The sequence below is a fragment of the Chionomys nivalis genome, chromosome 7, assembly GCF_950005125.1.
Source record: "Chionomys nivalis chromosome 7, mChiNiv1.1, whole genome shotgun sequence".
Taxonomy (NCBI): Eukaryota; Metazoa; Chordata; class Mammalia; order Rodentia; family Cricetidae; genus Chionomys; species Chionomys nivalis.
The window spans coordinates 78429334-78447124 of NC_080092.1; the positions used below are offsets into that span (position 1 = coordinate 78429334).

The 17791-nt window shown below is 51.0% G+C and overlaps 2 protein-coding genes across 2 annotated transcripts; one reads left to right on the forward strand and one right to left on the reverse strand.

Moving 5' to 3' along the window:
- Window positions 1-467: 467 nt before the first annotated feature.
- Window positions 468-1716, reverse strand: Mien1 (migration and invasion enhancer 1). Its single transcript, XM_057776064.1, has 4 exons — window positions 1592-1716; window positions 1383-1480; window positions 970-1046; window positions 468-886 (listed from the first exon to the last, which is right to left on the reverse strand). Exons 1-4 carry the CDS (start codon window positions 1678-1680, stop codon window positions 803-805), a joined length of 348 nt encoding a protein of 115 aa, XP_057632047.1. The 5' UTR covers window positions 1681-1716; the 3' UTR covers window positions 468-802.
- Window positions 1717-9427: 7711 nt separating this feature from the next.
- Grb7 (growth factor receptor bound protein 7) lies at window positions 9428-17347 on the forward strand. The gene is made up of 15 exons (XM_057775211.1): window positions 9428-9608; window positions 13334-13490; window positions 13591-13741; window positions 13917-14073; window positions 14185-14306; window positions 14405-14482; window positions 14614-14763; window positions 15335-15445; window positions 15615-15713; window positions 15915-15995; window positions 16091-16207; window positions 16357-16417; window positions 16530-16617; window positions 16719-16812; window positions 16988-17347. The coding sequence occupies exons 2-15, from the start codon at window positions 13339-13341 to the stop codon at window positions 17132-17134; spliced, it is 1608 nt and encodes a 535-aa protein (XP_057631194.1). The 5' UTR covers window positions 9428-9608; window positions 13334-13338; the 3' UTR covers window positions 17135-17347.
- The last annotated feature ends 444 nt before the right edge of the window (window positions 17348-17791 follow it).

A 17791-nucleotide genomic window follows, 5' to 3' on the forward strand; every position in this document is an offset into this window, starting at 1 on the left:
TGGGAGAGTGGCTGTTATATGGAAGTTAGGGAGTGGTGTGCCTCTTTTTCCATTTGCAGTGAGATTTGTAAAATAGGACGCCAGCCTACATCTGGGAGTGGCTCTGGGCCAGGCCGTCCTGCTCACCTGACACACAGCTCTCCCCCCAGCGAGTGGGTAGTTTGAGGTGGTTTGGTTTGGGGTTAGGGGATTGGGGAGTTAGGATTCCTCTCTGAGGACCCTTTGGCAACAGGGTCGTTCTCCATTGGACATACTTATTCCAAGGCCATCACCAGAATGAGGTCCTCTCCCCCTAGGGGGAAAATAGAGTGGGGAAAGAGGCTGTCTGTGTGACTCATCTTCCTTGCCTAAGAAAGCTGCCTCTGTCCAGAGAGGGCCAACCCAGTAGGTGTTAACAGGTCTGGACTGACCTCCGTGCTCCCGCAAGCTGGACATAAACACACACCAGTTGCACAAGTGTTTGTAGCGCTAATAGCTCTTTATTGCCAATAACTGACACTACCCAGGACTCGGGGGAAATAAGTTACAGCATCTGTGGCATGTGACGGGAACTGCCAAGCTGGGGAGAGGACCGAGCTGCAGAGGGCACCGATCCCGGGAGAGGTGTATGAGATGGTTGTGGAAATATCCACAGAGAACATCTCTTTTCTGCCTCCAAGATCATAGAAATGTCTAGTCCCTCCTTGTGCCCAAAGGGGCTAAGTGGAGCTAAGTGAGGGGCAAAAGGCAGAGGAAGTTCCTAGTGGAGCCCCAAGGAAACAGGTTTGAACCTCAGAACCAAGCTTCCGAGAATCACATGTTGTCACAGGATGACACAGGGAGGCCGGCTATTGGTGATTTTTTCTAAAGGTTCTCCATTGCTGGCTCTTCGGATGGCCTCGATGAGCTAGAGGACAGAGACGGGGGCAAGTGTAAGCATAGGAGAGGAGGGTGTGCCTCAGCCATGCTTCCAATGCTGCTGATACTCACATCTTTCTCATAAGGAAAACCCCCATTCTCCAGCTTGGAGAACACCAGCTGTCCATTGATCTCAATCTCAAAGGCCCCTGGTATGAAATAAACGCAAGAGTGAGCTAAAAACAGGCAGACATCCAGGGAGGGCCTTGGCACTCCAGAGACTACAAGCAAGACGGTTCATGGTCTCCGCTGACACCATGAGTGACCCAGGTTTTAGATCCTTAAGCCATTCGGCCCAAGAACCTAGGGAAGACTCACCTGCGTGTCCCTCCATCACGCCATTAAGGGCTTTCACTCCAAACCCACACTAGACATTTTCAATGTGCCAGACCCTGCTAGGGGGTTTATACACAGTCAGCTCTAGAAGGCAGGAGAGCTGGGGTTTATAAAACAGACTGACTCAGCAGGTGCTCTGCGGACCTCACCTGTTCCCCCGTGTCGCGACTCAATCTCGATGCCCGGATACTCCTCCTTCACGGCGCTCGCCAGCTCCAGGTAGGTAGCCTCAAAGCCGCAGGGTTCACTGGGGAGAAGAGACGTGGGATGAGCGGGGGCTCCGGGGGTGGGGCCTCCCGTGGACCCACCCCCATCTTGCCGACGAACACAGGGCTCCTTTTCAGCCCCAGTGGCTCACCAGTACTCCACCACGATGTGGACTCCACTGCCTGCTTCCACCTCCCCGGGAGGGGGCACTACGGACACCTGTCCTGGCTCCCCACTCATTGCTGCCCGCTCCGCTGCAGGGCTGCTTCCGGGTGTGACGTCAGACAAATCACGTGAGGGGCGTGGTCACGGGCGTGACGGACCTCTCCTTGCGTCTGGGCGCCCCCTGCAGTCACTAGCGACTGCTACGTCTTGATCCTGTACTGCATAAGGAGAGCGACTATCCCGGACTCAGCTGGGCAAACCTATCCAAACCCTCCCTGGTCTGGGTTTTGAGAGCCCTGCATTTCTTCGGCGTCCGTTGCTCACTGGACGTCATGGATTTGCTTAAATAACGAACTGCCTCTGATTGCAAAGCTCTTTTCCATTTACAAAAGACAGAGAAAATGGGGCAAGCATCTAAGGATGGGGCCGAAGTAGCTGATGCTTTGTGATTGTTGCTCTTTCTCGCTAGCATGATGATGACATTTGAAACCAGCCCTTAGTTACATGCTTGAGTTCCTTTTTTCTTTTTGTAACTTTTAACAATATTTTAACTATGTATATATGTGAGTGTGGATTTGTGCATGTGACAGCGTCTCTTAAAACTTTTATTACTTTATTTATTAATTTGCGTATGAGTGTGTATTGGAGGTGGGGGCCGTGCCACACAGCATACTTGTGAAGGTCAGAGCACAGTTCTCAGGAGTGGGTCTCCTTCCATCCTGTGCCTTCCAGGAATTGAACCCAAATTGTCAGGCTCTGTCAAATATCTTTACAGGTTCAGCCACACGTCAGCCCAACACTCTAGTTCTCTGGACTCTAAAATGCCAAGTGGTGCCCTTTCCAAACCTTTAACTTGTTCCTGCAACTAAAGCAGGGGAAGTACATGCTCCTCAGGCTATGCTTCCTCACGGGCACCCACTTTTTGCACACCCATCGCATCCTAGCCTCTTGATAGAGGGCTGGTGCCATCACACCCAGCGTGTAATTCTGGACGAGGAGGAAGCCTGAGGACTTGCCTCTTCCTTCCCTGAAGCATCATGGTATCATAACAAGGCACCCATTCTGGTGTCTCTTTAAACTGTTCATTGTTTGCTCAATTTTTGTTTGATGAGTTCTGTCGCCGTCTCATCCAGTTAGAACACAGAACGTTCCCATCAGTCTAAGAAGGCCCTTCATATTTGCTTGCCGTCCATCCCGCTTCCAGCTCTGGTCCTGAGCAACCGATCTGCTTTCCGTGTTCTTTTCCGGATATTTCACATAAATGGATTCATACATCACGCGGCTTTTGCTCTGGTTTCTTTCTGAACAACCTTCACTCCAGTGGTGACCAGAGTTCCTTTTTACTGATGAGTAGTATTTCATTCCATTGTGTAGACAGAGCACAGTTACTACCTATTGACATTAATTTGGGTTTCTTTGATTTTTGTCTGTTTTGAATAAGGCTGCTATAAATATCATGTCTTTTTGTGGATGTGTGCCACCGTTTCTCTTTGGTAGATTCCTAGGAGTAGAATTATTGGGCTACCTGGGAAATCTATATTTAACCCTTTATGGAGTTGCCTACCTGTTTGTTTTTCCCAAGCAGCTGTCTCATTTTATGCTACCAATAGCAATACAGTACACAGGGATTTGTTTCCTTATAGCCATCACACAGATTGGTTTCCTGTCTCTTTGATGATACCTATTCTGGTAGGCAAGGCTACTGGCCGTCTTTTCAGGTGCTCAGCAACTATTCATACATATTACTTGAAATAGAAACATTCATTTGGTTTTTCTTTTTCTTTCCTTTTTTTAAATTTTGGTTTTTCAAGACAGGGTTTCGCCGTGTGGCCCTGGCCTGTCCCAGAACTCACTCTATAGACCAAGCTGTCCTCAAGCACAAGAGATTCACTGACCTCTGCCTCCTGGGTGCTGCACTAAAGGCCTGTGCCTCCACCTGGACAATTTTGTTTTGTTTTTGAAATGTGTCTCACTGTGTAGGTCTAACTGGCCTGGAACTCCCTATGTAGACCAGGCTGGCCTGGAACTCACAGAGATAAAACTCTCTCTGCCTTTTTAGCATTAGGATTAAAGGCATGCACCACCATGCTCAGTTTTATAGCCTAGTTTCAATTGGGTTACTTATCTCCTTATTATTGGTATTTACTAGCTGGGGGATGGTGACACAGGCCTTTAATTCCAGCATTCAGGAGGCAGAGGCAGGTGGATCTCTGTGAGTTTGAGGCCAGCCTGGCCTACAAAGTGAGTTCCAGGACAGCCATGTCTGTTACACAGAGAAACCCTGCCTCGAAAAGACAAAAACAAAACACACATATATATTTATATATATAATATATTATATATATATAATATTTGGTTTTTCGAGACAGGGTTTCTCTGCAGCTTTTTGAGCCTGTCCTGGAACTAGCTCTTGTAGACCAGGGTGGCCTCGAACTCACAGAGATCCGCCTGCCTCTGCCTCCCAAGTGCTGGGATTAAAGGCGTGCGCCACCACCACCTGGCTTCTTTTTATATATTCTACATAAAATATCTATAATGAAATAAATGAAATGGATAATTTACAAGTATTTTTTTTTGGTTTTTGTAACATACACATTCTAAATTAATACAGTCAATTAAAATTATTTTCTTGGGGTTGGAGAGATGGCTCAGCGGGTAAGAACTCTGACTGTTTGTTCTTCCAGAGAACCCGGGTTCAGTTCCTAGCAACCACATGGCAGTTTACCACTGTCTGAATATCCAGTTCCAGGGGATCTGACACCTTCACACCGATTTACATAAAATAAAGTTAAATAAATCATTAAAAAAACAAACAAAAGAAAACCCACATCATCTCATGGGGATTCACAGTTATTAAAAAAACCTTTTTTTCTTTAAAAAAAATTCATTGTACTGGGTGGTGGTGGCACATGCCCTTAATCCCAGCACTCAGGAGGCAGATGCAGGCAGATCTCTGTGAGTTCAAGGCCAATCTGCTCTAAAAAGTGAGTTCCAGGACAGCCAAGACTGTTATGCAGAGAAACCCTGCCCCAAAAAACTAAAAAAGAAAAAAAATCCTCTGCAAGCCTAGTGGTGACACATGACTTTGATCCTAGCACTTGGGAGGCAGAGTCAGGTGGATCTCTGAGTTCAAGGCCAGCCTGATCTACAGAGTGAGTTCTAGGATAACCAGAGCTACACAGAGAAATTCTGACTTGAAAAACCAAAATGAGTAAATAAATAAATATAAAAAATCCTTTGCATAACTCAATACTACAGACTTTCCTTCCTTCATTGTTATTTAATTTTTGTTTTTGATGTTTTATTTGCCTTTACTATTTTATAGGTTCAATTCTGTTGTTTAGGTTTATGATCTATTTTTTTCTTGTTTTTGTTTTGAAACAGGGTCTTTCTATATAACCTGACTGCCCTGGAATTTATTATGCAGACCAGGCTAACCTTGAACTCATAAAGATCCACTAGCGTCTTTCTGCCTTCTGAGTGCTGGAATTAAAGGCATATGCCACCATGCCTGGCTATGATTCATTTTTAATGATTGTTTTTATTTAAATGTGTGATGTGTCTGGTAATGTGCATGTGTATACAGGTACCTGTGGAGGCCACAAGAGGGTATCAGATCCCCTGAAGCTGCAATTTCAGGCAGGTGTGAGCTCCATTGGGCGGAAGTGATGGGAACTGAACTCAGGTTCTCTGAAGAGCAGCAAATGCTCTTAACCACTGAGCCATCTCTACAGCCCTTTGGGATCTCAATTTAGAATTATTTTTGTGCATCATGGGAAGTAAAGAGCTAAATTAAAACTTTTGATATGGTGAGCTGGAGAAATGGCTTAGAGGTTAAGAGCACTCTGGCTGTTCCTCTAGAGGTCCTGAGTTCAATTCTCAGCAACCGCATAATGGTTCACAACCATCTGTAATGAGATCTGGTGCCCTCTTCTGGAGTGCAGGCATACATGCAGACAGAACACTGTATACATAATAAATAAATCTTTAAAAAAATTTTCAAAAAAACTTTTGGTATGTAAGTATTAAACTGTCACAGTGCCATTCAGTTAAAATACCCTTCTCTATCAGGTACTGTGACACATACCTGCAGCCTTAGCTACTTGGGAGACACAAGAGGACTGGCTGAATTCAAGAACATTCTGGGCAATATAGCAAAACTCTGACTCAAAAGATCCTATCTGTTTATTAAATAGCTTTATCAATAAAGCTACTGTCTGGCTGGAGAGATGGCTCAGAGGTTAAGAGCACTGCCTGCTCTTCCAGAGGTCCTGAGTTCAATTCCCAGCAAACACATGGTGGCTCACAACCATCTATAATGAGATCTGGTACCCTCTTCTGGCCTGCAGGCATACATGCAGAAAGGACATTATACACATAATACATAACTCTTAAATAAATAAATAAGCATGTGGAGAAAAAAGCTACTGTTTCCAGATATGATGGCACACACCTTCAATTCCAGCACTCAGGAGGCAGAGGTAGGTAGATCTCTGTGAGTTCGAGGTCAGCCTGGTCTAGAAATCAAGTTCCAGGGCAGCTAGGGTTGTTACACAGAGAAACCCTGTTAAAAACAAACAAACAAACAAAAAAAGCCACTGCTACACTGGTGTAGAAACATAAAGTTTTATATTTGGACTCTTAATGCTTTTCCTCGATCAGTACAGATGGTTCCTCGAATTTTTAACTTTACAGTGCTGTATATTTGATTACTTGATCTAGATTCAATAGAAACTGGACTTTGATATTTGGTAGTTTAGATATAAAGTACATTTTCCAATCCAGGTATTTTTAAAATGATAAAAGCATTCATTACGAGTGTATATGTATGTGTGGACCTGGATGCATCAATACCACCGTGCCCACGTGGAGGTCAGAGGACCACTTTTGGGGGTCCCCGCTTTACCATGTGGTCCCTGAGAACTGAACTTGGGTCATCAGACTTGCAGCAAGCATTGTTACCTGTGGAGCTGTCTCCCAGGTTTCTTCAAATCAAGGTATCTCATGAGGGCGTAAGTCTCTAACCCCAGCAGGGGCAGGAGGGTGGTGACAAGTTTAGGACTAGCTTCAGTTAAGGAGGGAGTTTGAGGCTGGCAAAGATTACATATATAGCAAGACCCCAAGGTGCCATTTTGGAAAGCCAAAAATGGACTGGAGAAGTGGTGAGCAGTGCGGCTCTAGCCAAGGACCTGGGTTTGGTTCCCAGCACCTACATCATGCTTCATAACCACCTAACTCCAGTTCCAGGGGATCTGATGCCCTCCTCTGGCCTCCTTGGGCACCAGTCAACAATGTGTTATGCTTAAATCCATGCAGGCAAACGCATACACATAAATAAAAATAAATAAATCTTAAAAAAACAAAGCAATGCAACAACAAAAACTAGATTTTGTCCAGATGTAATAACATCATAAGACAAGGGACAGCAGTAAATCAGTTCACCTTGTGGGGACTTTTATCCTAAATTCAAATTAACTTATACATAAATTTTTATCCTAAATTAACTTATATATAAGTTTATCTTCTATGGGCAAGATTGCTAGGCAGTTAGAGGCACCTAATGCTAAGCCTGATGATATGAATTTTGATCCCCGGAACCCATCTGCTGGAAGAAGAGGACCAATTCTCACTAACCTCTACACACACACACACACACACACACACACACACACACTCTGTGTGACACACAGCCCCCATTTCCTCCACACAAACAAAACACAATAGTTGTGTAAGGAACTTTCAGTGGATCCGACAAACACATAGCCTTATGCGTCTACCTTGTAAGGTCCCAGACAGAATGGCTCCCAAGCTCCTACTACTAGCCTCTGTCCACCCCAACTGGTAGCACCTCCAGTCACCTCCCTGAGGTCTCAGATCTGCCCTGTCCCCTTACAGCCCTACTTCCTCTGAATGGAATCCTGGGGCTGGAGAGAGGTGGCTCAGGGGCTAAGAGCATTTGATGATCTTTCAGAGAATCAAACTACCTATAACTCCAACTGTGAAAGATCTGCAGGAACCCACACAGTGTAACACACACACAGGCATGCGCACATAAATAATAACAAAAGTCTTTATTAAAGAAAGAAATGGAATTCTACATCACTCCGTCTGGCTTCCCTCCAGCCTTCAACATCCTGAGGGATCTACAATGATCTGTCCAAGTACAGCGATCTGTGTCTCTCCTTGGGACCAGATACAACCTGTAGGGTCTGGCTTCTGCCCATCACTCCTGCCAGTCTGGACAAACAGGATGGATGGCTCTCAAAACTGGTTTGCAAAACAGCCACCCGAGGGCTGGTCAATACCACACATTCCTGGGGCTCTGCCTCAGAGATGTCGACTCCGGAGGCTGGCCGAGGAGGGGCCCAAGGAGCCGTGTTTTCCATAGCAGCTTGTGAGACGTGGAGGCCGGGTTCCCGCCTTTTAAGAACCGCGAGGCTTTTCTCCACCCTCTCAACCTGCACAACCTGCCCAGGCTCACCGGCGTGGACGCTTTTCCTGTCCACCCCCACCCCCTTAGCTCTGCGTTCCGTGTTCCCGCCTAGCAGCGTCTTCGGTGTTCCTTCACCAGGGATGGTTAACCCTTCTTGTTCCCATCCCCCAGCAGCAGCTCCTCGGCTTTCCCTCACTTCCACAGGAAGAAGGCCTTCCCTGCCAGCTGTGAGTCACTCACCTGGCATACTTGTCCCTTGTCATTTCGTATTTGTGTGGCTCTAAAAGGTCAGTCTCCCTGACTGGGTTGCAGCAGGCTAAGGGCGGGTCTGTTTTTGTTGTTCCCCAAGCCCGGTGCTAGGTGCTTCCATGGTTGGATATGATGTCTCCTGTGCGTTTTTTTTTTTGTTTTTTTTTGTTTTTGTTTTTTTTCTTTTTCTTTTTTTGAGACAATGTTTCTCTGTATAGTCCTCCCTGTCCTGGGACTTGCTATGTAGATCAGGTTGGTATAGAACGCTCAGAGATCCACCAGCTTCTGCCTATAGAGTGCTGGGATTAAAGGCGTGCACCTCCACAGCAGGCTTTTCAAGCGAAAAATTGAGGCTGCGCTTCCTCTGGGCAGACCCCTTATCAACTCGTGTCTTGTTTGTTTTTCTTAACTGTCACCCACAGGAAGCTGGGAGGTGGCCCGGTTTCTTTGATCCCGGTCTCTCAGCCCCTCTTTCTGATCCCCGATGTTTGCTAAGGAGCTGACCCAGAAAGCTGAAGTTACTGTTCTAACAGGAATCTCTTGCACTGGCTCACAACAGTCGCCAGATCACCGTGGCCCCTCCCACTAGGCTACTTAGCCACTCTTAGATTTGAAACTGGGCAAGTGAGACCCTAGCCTTGGCTCGGAAGGGAGGGTGTACTTTGGGTCTCTCAGAGGGGCCAGGGCAACAGCCTGGGTGGCTAGACTGTAGCTGGAGGTCAAAGGGCAGAGCATCTCTTCAGGCTTCCCTCTTAAGCAGAGTGCCCTTTGTCCTGGCTGGGGGTGGGGGGATGGGGGTGAGCAGAGACGGCCCCTTAGCTTGACCAATGAACTGACCCTCATCGAGGGACAAGTAGAAGTGGGCGGGACCATTTCTTATCTAACAAACAGCCACCAGACTAGATTTTTCTCTTTCCAGCCTGTTCTTTTTGACTCTTCCCTGTCTCTCCCTAGGCACCTGCTCTCTCTCCCGGCACCTGCTCTCTCTCCCGGCACCTGCTGCCCAGTAGGAAGGGCAAGAACAATCCCAGGCGGTGCATTTGTGAGGAGTCTCCACCCCTCCTCCAGCGCTTCCTTCTCCAGGGCGCCTCTTAGGCCCCGCCCTCACCTGCCCAAGATAATTTTAGTTTCCCTGAGCCTGGAATCTGGATACGCAAGGTTCTCTCCATATTCTCCCGCCTCACCATCCAAAGGCGTGATACCCTCCAACCACCAGTAGAGAAGAGAGCGGATTTGAAATCAAATCCAAGCGCTTGGGATCCCTAGACAGAGCCTCACTTTTGCGCCCGGTGTCCGGCTCCTTCTACTGGAGTTCCTCCAGGTAAGGCGACCGAGATCGGTCTCAGACAATTTACTCCTACCCCCAGCCTCACCAGGGCCTCAGGTTGTGCCCGCCTCGGGCTGATCTGGCCCGCTGCCCAGGTAGATGGCACGGAGGCTGCCAATCCCCCCACCCCCATGTCCTCGCTTGGTGAGGTCAGGCCACAGGCGTGCGCGCGCGGCGGGGGGTGGGGGTGGGGGTGGTAGTTAAGGCCTGGAGTCTTTTCACTAAACCGGTGGCCTCAGGCAGGTGTGCGGACTTTCAAGGTCTGGGTAAGAAACGGAGCAGGAACTTCATCTTTGTGGTGGGCTGCAGGTTAGGGCTGGGTCCCTAAGGAAAGATTCATTCTCCTGATGCTCGCTAGCGTCTTCACTGTGCTGTTTTGTTTGTTTGTTGCTCAGCATCTCGAATCCTTCACTTTCCTCATCTTGCTCCCCCATCCCACCCCAGACCTCCCGTGTTTTCATTTTGTGCCCCTCACACTCCCTCCTTCTCACCCAGGGAATTCGTAGGGTCTCAGTCACCTCCGGAAATCTGGACTTTCCGGCTAAAACTAGTTCTTTCTACTCAGGATCAACTAGTTGGGGGTAGGGGTGGGGGAATCCGGAGGTGGCCCTTCACCACCTTGCTGAGCTCAGTTTCCTACAATCTGGGGTTCCCATTTGGAGGGAGTAAAGGAGAGGGACTCCCGCAATGGGTGGAACTCCGCCTCTCCACGTCGTCGTTGTACCACCTCGGATGTGGAAGCCCTGGCTGCGGATGCTAGTGGACAAAGACGGGAGGCGCCGGTGCTGTGCGAAGGGGCTGCAGGGCAGGGGCAGAGGAGAGTGTGTGGCTTGGCGTGTGGGCCTGCCTTGAGGCTGACGCTGGGGAGAGACCTAGGCAGGAGGGGACAGAGTGCACCTGAGGGCCAGATGGTAGTACTTTTAGCCTTTTTTTGCTTTTGCCCCCCAAGAATGCAACGCCTCCTGGTTGCTAGCTTGGACTCTGCTCTCCCTCGTGTGTGTGTGTGTGTGTGTGTGTGTGTGTGTGTTGTATACCTCCTCAAAGGCAAAAATAATGATTAACCAACTCTACAGGAAACCCGAGCATTCTTCCCAAATTAAACATTAAAAGAGTTGTCCCTCCCCCCCTGTATTCCATTGGATGTTTTTTTTTTCTTGAGCGGAGTGGGCGGAGCATCAACTTCGGGTCAACTAAGGGTTTCCTACCTCCTCATCTGGTCCCAGCACCCCTAAAGGTTAAGCCCCATCTTCCTTCTCTAAGTCCTGAGGGGAGGTTGGCTTGGTTGTACTGGACCGGAACCGGACAGACCTCAGCCTGCCCGGGCTACTAGCTCACCAAGCCCTCCCCTAAACCTGGGAAGAGTGGATGGTGGTGGCCTTGTTTGCTGTTGGCTCCAAACGTTTAGGCCTTGCCACTTGCCTTGGGGTTTGCTAGGTGGGGCAAGATTCAGGAAGTAAACAAGGCAGCTGGGAGGGTAGGAGGGAGGGTGGGGCAGGAGCTGCTGGGGCTGGAGAGCCGGGGTTGGAGTGGCCTGGTTGGGAGGACTAGTTGGTTAGGCCCTAGTTTGAATGTTTCAGGTCTCTTGGGCAGGGGCTGCTGGGCCCACAGGAGGCTCTGCTGCCCCATCTTATCTTTTGGGTACCTGACTGCTTCTAGCCTTCCCCAGCTGAAGGGTGGGGTGGAGGGATCTGGAAGCTCACCCTAGTGCAGTCTGCACCTGGGCTTCTGACATTAGACCGTAATCTGACTTGAATCTACTACCTCTCCTTTCAAACACCTGTCCAGCTGAGTGTTGTCTTCTCACCTTGAGGGAGGGGCACCCCGGCAGAGACACCCCCCTATCTTTCCCTGAAATGAAGGTCAAATGGGTGGGAGTGGGTGCCCGGTGTTGATGCCCCTTGCTTGGGGTCTTGAGGATGCTAAGTGTCAGGTGTGCCTTGCTTGTTCTGCTTGGCTTTTCTGGGAGTATTTTGCTCTGTTGGTCTGTCTGCCTGTCCTCTTGGGTGGTTTTTTTTTTTGTTTGTTTGGTTTTGGTTTTGTTTTGTTTTTTGAGATAGGGTTTCTCTGTAGCTTTGGAGCCTGTCCTGGAACTAGCTCTTGTAGACCAGGCTGGCCTCGAACTCATAAAGATCGGCCTGCCTCTGCCTCCCAAGTGGAGTGCTGGGATTAAGGCATGCGCCACCACCTTCTGGCCCTCTTGTGTATTTTAACTCCTCTCTGGCCCCTCAGTCAGTACATCCCAGAGACCTTCTTCCACAGAGCAATACATAGGAGTCCCCAAGGCCAGATGCATTGCCTACATCCTCAGGGTGGTTAACAGCAAAGAGAGTTGTAGGTTCCAGACCACAAGCTCGGCAGACCTGGATGCTACTTGCACACCACCGGGAGGTGGGCTCTAATCCTGATAGGCTCCTGGATCCAGGCCGGGCATTTCCTCCCCACCTCTCTGGGTTATAGGCAGGGTGATGTTTTGGTACTAAGGTGGGCAGAAGACAATTAGTCCCACCTGGGCTGGACACTGGCCAAGGGTGGGGAGGGTGATGTCAGAGGAGCCTCGGGCTGCTCCTCCCCACATCTTCATCTTTCTCCAGTTCGTACCCCTTGCTCCCAGGTTACCTGTAGGTTGGGGAGTCAGGGACTGAGGGCAGAGGCAGGTTGTTTGTGTTCCTCCTCAGCCAGGAAGTCCTATGGATGAGTCAAAGTTGAATGGAGAGCCTGGGGCATAGCTGTCCTGCCCCGCCCTGACTCACCTGTCCCCCAGATTCCTTCATGCCCTTGTGGAAGGGTCAAATGTTTGTCCTATCCCGGTGACTGTTCTGGGCAGTCTCACCGTCCTGGTGCATGGTCTGGAGAACAGGCAGGGTGCTAGGATTGGTATTTTGTTTGGGTCCTGCCTGGTTCAGCATCATGGGGTCTGCTGGTTCCTGCAGAGAAGGGCTGGGACCCTTCCCCCTTGTCTTTGCCTGGTCTCGCCTGTCGCTACTTGTCCTAGCTTCCCTGCACCCGTGGGCGCTAAGGCATAGGTGAGACTCTGGTGTGTGTGCCAGGGGCTTTCAGACCAGAGCTGGGATAAGACAGGTGCACAATAATGGGGCAGAGTTCCCAGCACCAGGCTGAGTGTGGCAAGACCAAGAGGTCTTCTCATACAGAGGAGGTAGCTTTAGCATCGAGGCTTCGGGGAAAAGTTGGGCAGGGTGAGAGGGTCTGGGAAGGCCCACAGAGTTTGGAGTTGCTGGGGTAAAAGCCCCTCCAGGCGAGGCCTTCTGTCACCCCCACAACCTAAGCACACAGGTCCTGCCCTCCTGATTCCTGTCCTTCCTCACCGCCTCTCTGTGTCACTCATCACTCCGCCAGGTGTTACCACAACAGGCTTGGCAACTGCTTCTGGCAACAAAGTGCTAGAAAATCTGGGGCAGAGCCCAGTGCAATGAGCAACCTTTGCCCTGACCCTGTGGCTGCAGCTAGGGGCATGTGGCATGAAGCCTACCTGATCTTTCTCCTGAGCTGCTTTTGCTGGAGGAGGGACCCAGACTGGCATCGGAATCCCAAGCACCAGACTGACTACTTCTGGGCACATGATGCATGCTTCCTTCCCAGGACCCCAGTCTCCCTTTTTAAAGTGGGCATGTCCTGTTGGGCTCTGAGCGCCCTGAGGAGGCTGCGGTTTGAAGGGATCGGTGACAGCACATGGCGTCAGCAGGTCTTCCTTGCCTTCACAGGTGCCATGGAACTGGACCTGAGCCCACCTCATCTCAGCAGCTCCCCAGAAGATGTGTGCCCAGCTCCTGGGACGCCTCCTGAGACTCCTCCGCCCCCGGATAACCCTCCGCCAGGGGATGTGAAGCGGTCCCAGCCTCTGCCCATCCCAAGCGGCAGGTAGGGTAGGACAGTGAGCTGCATTGGTAGGAAGGGCTGGGGACAGGGGACCCAGCACTGGCTAATGCATAGGGGCTTCCATCCCTCAACTCTGCCATAGGAAACTTCGAGAAGAGGAGCTCCAGGCGACCTCTTTACCCTCCATCCCCAACCCCTTCCCCGAGCTCTGCAGCCCGCCTTCACAGAAACCTATTCTTGGCGGTTCCTCCGGGGCAAGAGGGTTGCTTCCTCGAGATTCCGGTCGCCTCCACGTGAGTTGTTTGGGGAAAAGGGAGAAGCAGGGACAGAGCTGCCCCAGCCCTGGCCAGATGTGGTGGTGCCCATTTGGTGTAGGTGGGGTATCTTGGTTCCTGAAAATAGTACAAGTCAGAGAGTAGACCCCCTCCCTGGCATTACCCCAAGTCACCTGCAGTTCCTGGGGTGTAGGTGGTGAAGGTGTACAGCGAAGATGGGGCCTGCCGGTCTGTGGAGGTGGCAGCAGAAGCCACAGCTCGCCATGTGTGTGAAATGCTGGTCCAGCGAGCGCATGCCCTGAGTGATGAGAGCTGGGGCCTGGTGGAGTGCCACCCCTACTTAGCACTGGGTGAGTTGGGGCACAAGGAGCCGTGGGGCAGTGTCTTGGGCAAGACGGGTGGCTCATCTATGAGGCTTGGTTAATCTCTACCAACCCCTGCCTTGTCACCCTTGGTCTCAGAGCGGGGTGTGGAGGACCATGAATTCGTGGTGGAAGTGCAGGGGGCCTGGCCTGTTGGTGGAGATAGTCGCTTTGTCTTCCGCAAAAACTTCGCCAAGTATGAACTGTTCAAGAGCCCCCCAGTGAGTGAGAGGGAACCTGGGTGTGCACACATACACATACCCTCTGCATCCCCAGCCTGAATTCTTGACCTTTGATCCCTGACTCCTTTCTTTCCCAGCATACCCTGTTCCCAGAAAAGATGGTCTCCAGCTGTCTGGATGCACAAACAGGCATATCCCATGAAGACCTCATCCAGGTGAGGTCTTTACTATAGATCCACGATCGCCCCCCCCCCCCAAACCGGTGGCAGTCAGTGCTGGTGCTACTCCTCCTCCGGAGGCCTGAGAGGAGGCGAGCCTTTCACCGCCTGTTCACATCTGTCCCCAGAACTTCCTAAACGCCGGCAGCTTCCCCGAGATCCAGGGCTTCCTGCAGCTTCGGGGCTCAGGCCGGGGGTCAGGCCGAAAGCTTTGGAAACGATTTTTCTGCTTTCTGCGTCGTTCCGGCCTCTATTACTCCACCAAGGGCACGTCCAAGGTGAGCTCTGGAGGGTCAGCACTAGTTTGTCATGTCCTGCTTCTCACTGATCCTCCGAGGCCCTTCCACCCTTGGGCTGGCAGTCTTCAGGCCATGCCTGGCATCTATCTACCCCAACCCGTTTGGCTCACCTACACTAGGTAGGAATGGAGGTAGAAAAGACAGGGAACTTATTTGCCTCTGCTGTGTGTGTGTGAATGTCAGTGGTCAGTCTCAGGTGGACTTCCTCGGGAGCTGTCTACCTTGTTTTTGAAGACAGGGTCCTTACTAGGACCTAGGACTTGCAGATTAGGTTAGGCTGACTGGCAGGAGAGCCCCAAGAACCTTCCTGTCCCCACACTGGGATTACATCCAGCCCTTTAGGTGGGAGCTGGGATTAAACTCAGGCCCTCCTGCTTGTACAGCCAGCTCTTTACCAGCTGAGCTATCTCCTCGGCCCTCTGCCTTCATCCGCTGTGCATGATGGGTATTTCCCTGCCTCTCCCTGGTCCTAAAATCTCCTTACCTGGTGGGACGCTAACGCGGAGGTAGGACCTACATGTACCATGTCCCACTTTCTCACGATGCCCAGGACCCGAGGCACCTGCAGTACGTGGCCGATGTGAACGAGTCTACTGCGTATGTGGTGACCCAGGGCCGCAAGCTCTATGGGATGCCTACGGACTTCGGCTTCTGTGTCAAGGTGAGGGCTTTAGCCTGGCCTGGTCTGGTCTTGGGGATGGCTTTGGAACCCTATCTTGAGGAACCCGGCCTATTCTGCCTGCTCATTTGGATAGTCCTTGGGTCCTTCGCTGCCTCCATGGTAGCTGGGCACAGGATCAGACAGGGGACCGCCCACTTCCTCCCCCCAGCCCAACAAGCTTCGAAATGGCCACAAGGGGCTCCACATCTTCTGCAGTGAGGATGAGCAGAGCAGGACCTGCTGGCTGACTGCCTTCCGTCTCTTCAAGGTAAGACCTGAGGGAGGTGGCATAGCTCTGCCTTCAGGAAGTCTTCCCAGTAAGAGGTCACCATGCAGGGGGCGGGGGCCTTCTGAGAATACCTGTCAGGAAGGGTTCAGCCCTGTGCTCTGGAGAAATCTGGCCTGAGGGATGTCAGAGCCATCTCTGCTCTCTTGACCTCAGAACGTCTTTTTCTTCTCTTGCCTCCAGTATGGGGTGCAGTTATATAAGAATTATCAGCAAACTCAATCTCATCACCTGCGCCTATCCTTTTTGGGGTCTCCGCCTTTGGTGAGTATACTCAGGGGTATTAGGGAAGGTGGGGATACAGGCTCAGGGCAGCTCTTCTGACCCCTTCCCTCCTCCTCCTTCTGTTTTCTTCCCAGAGAAGCGTTTCGGATAATACCCTAGTTGCCATGGACTTCTCTGGCCATTCTGGGCGTGTCATTGAGAACCCCCGAGAAGCTTTGAATGCCGCCATGGAGGAGGCCCAGGCTTGGAGGGTAAGGACATCTTGTATGCGTGCATGTGTGTGTCTGCTGCACCAATGTTCAAGGGGCTTTCGTGGAGTGGGAGGGAGGAAGAGGGGTTGGGGAGGTGGTGGATGCCAATGACACCCAATGCCAATGGGATCCCATGCCCCCCACTGCAGAAGAAGACAAACCACCGCCTCAGCCTGCCCACCCCATGCTCTGGGTCAAGTCTCAGCACAGGTGGGTGGTGGTCTAGGGTTCCTAGGGTGGGCTGCGGTGCTGTTCTGAGCCATCTTGGCTGGGGTCGGGCATGCCTTCCCAGAATGACCAGCATCTCTTCTCCTGACCCCAGCCATCCACCGCACCCAGCCTTGGTTCCATGGACGCATTTCCCGGGAGGAGAGCCAGCGGCTAATTGGACAGCAGGGCCTGGTGGATGGGTAAGAGGCTGGACTGGGTGGAGTAATAGACGTGGGGACCAGCAAGACCTAGGGCAGGGACAACTAGGACTCTCTGGTAATCTGGTTTTCTCTTCCCGAAGTGTGTTCCTGGTCCGGGAGAGCCAGCGCAACCCCCAGGGCTTTGTCCTGTCCTTGTGCCACCTGCAGAAAGTCAAGCATTATCTCATTTTACCAGTGAGTGACGCCCCCCACTCCTACTTTGGGTTCTTGTAGCCAGGGGGTCCGTGATTTGAAGCCCTACTATGTGCCTCCTTTTTCCCTGTACAAGAAACGGGGGCCAATTGCTGGCCCCATGGGCTGCTCCTCCACCCGGGACCGCTCTCTGATCTGCCCTCTGGCCACACCACAGAGCGAAGATGAGGGCTGCCTCTACTTCAGCATGGACGACGGCCAGACCCGGTTCACAGATCTGCTGCAGCTGGTGGAGTTCCACCAGCTGAACCGAGGCATCCTGCCCTGCGTGCTGCGCCACTGCTGCGCTCGTGTGGCCCTCTGAGACCTTTACCTCCCTCAGATGACAAAACATCCCCCAACCCTGTCCATCCCTGACTTCTGTCCCTAAGGGAGGCATCTGTGGTCCTCTCCCCAGGAGCTCCTGAGGCACTATTCCAGTCAGGGGCATTATGAGAGATGTAGGGGGGGCAGCCCAGGTGGCCTCATGCCCCACACTCTGTACAGACTAAGAGGCCAGTTGATCTGCTCTGTTTTATACTAGAGACAATAAAGATTATTTTTTGATACACCCATGAGTTCTGTCTGGCAAGAGCTGACAACAAGAAGACCAGCAGAGTTTAGGTGCTGGTGAACCACAATACGCCCTGAACACAAAAATGGTCTTAGTTGCCTGGGAGCTTGCATATCCTAGCAAGTACCTGGCAGGCACTCAGTGTTGGTTAAATGGATGAGTGGACAGTGGGCAACTAGAGACTGCTTTTTTTCATTCTTTTTAAAAAAATATTTTAAAATTGTATGTTATGTCTGTGTGTGCATTTGAGTATGTGCATGTGTGAGTGCAAGTACTCAAGGAAGCCAGAAGGGGGCGCTGGATTCCTTGGAACTGTATCTACAGGCAGCCAAAAGCTGTCTGATGTGGATGCTGGGAGCTAAACTCAGGTCTTCTGCAAGAGCAGTACGTGCCTTTAACTAATGAGCC

Excerpts from the sequence above, each read along its gene's own strand:
- Mien1 (XM_057776064.1), bottom strand. The coding sequence starts at position 1,680 with ATGAGTGGGGAGCCAGGACAGGTGTCCGTAGTGCCCCCTCCCGGGGAG. Across the intron at positions 1,481-1,591 it reads CACATCGTGGTGGAGTACTG|TGAACCCTGCGGCTTTGAGG; the intron begins GTGAGCCACTGG and ends TCTTCTCCCCAG. Across the intron at positions 1,047-1,382 it reads GTCGCGACACGGGGGAACAG|GGGCCTTTGAGATTGAGATC; the intron begins GTGAGGTCCGCA and ends ATTTCATACCAG.
- Grb7 (XM_057775211.1), top strand. The coding sequence starts at position 13,339 with ATGGAACTGGACCTGAGCCCACCTCATCTCAGCAGCTCCCCAGAAGAT. Across the intron at positions 14,074-14,184 it reads CCACCCCTACTTAGCACTGG|AGCGGGGTGTGGAGGACCAT; the intron begins GTGAGTTGGGGC and ends CCTTGGTCTCAG. Across the intron at positions 16,418-16,529 it reads TGGGTCAAGTCTCAGCACAG|CCATCCACCGCACCCAGCCT; the intron begins GTGGGTGGTGGT and ends TCCTGACCCCAG.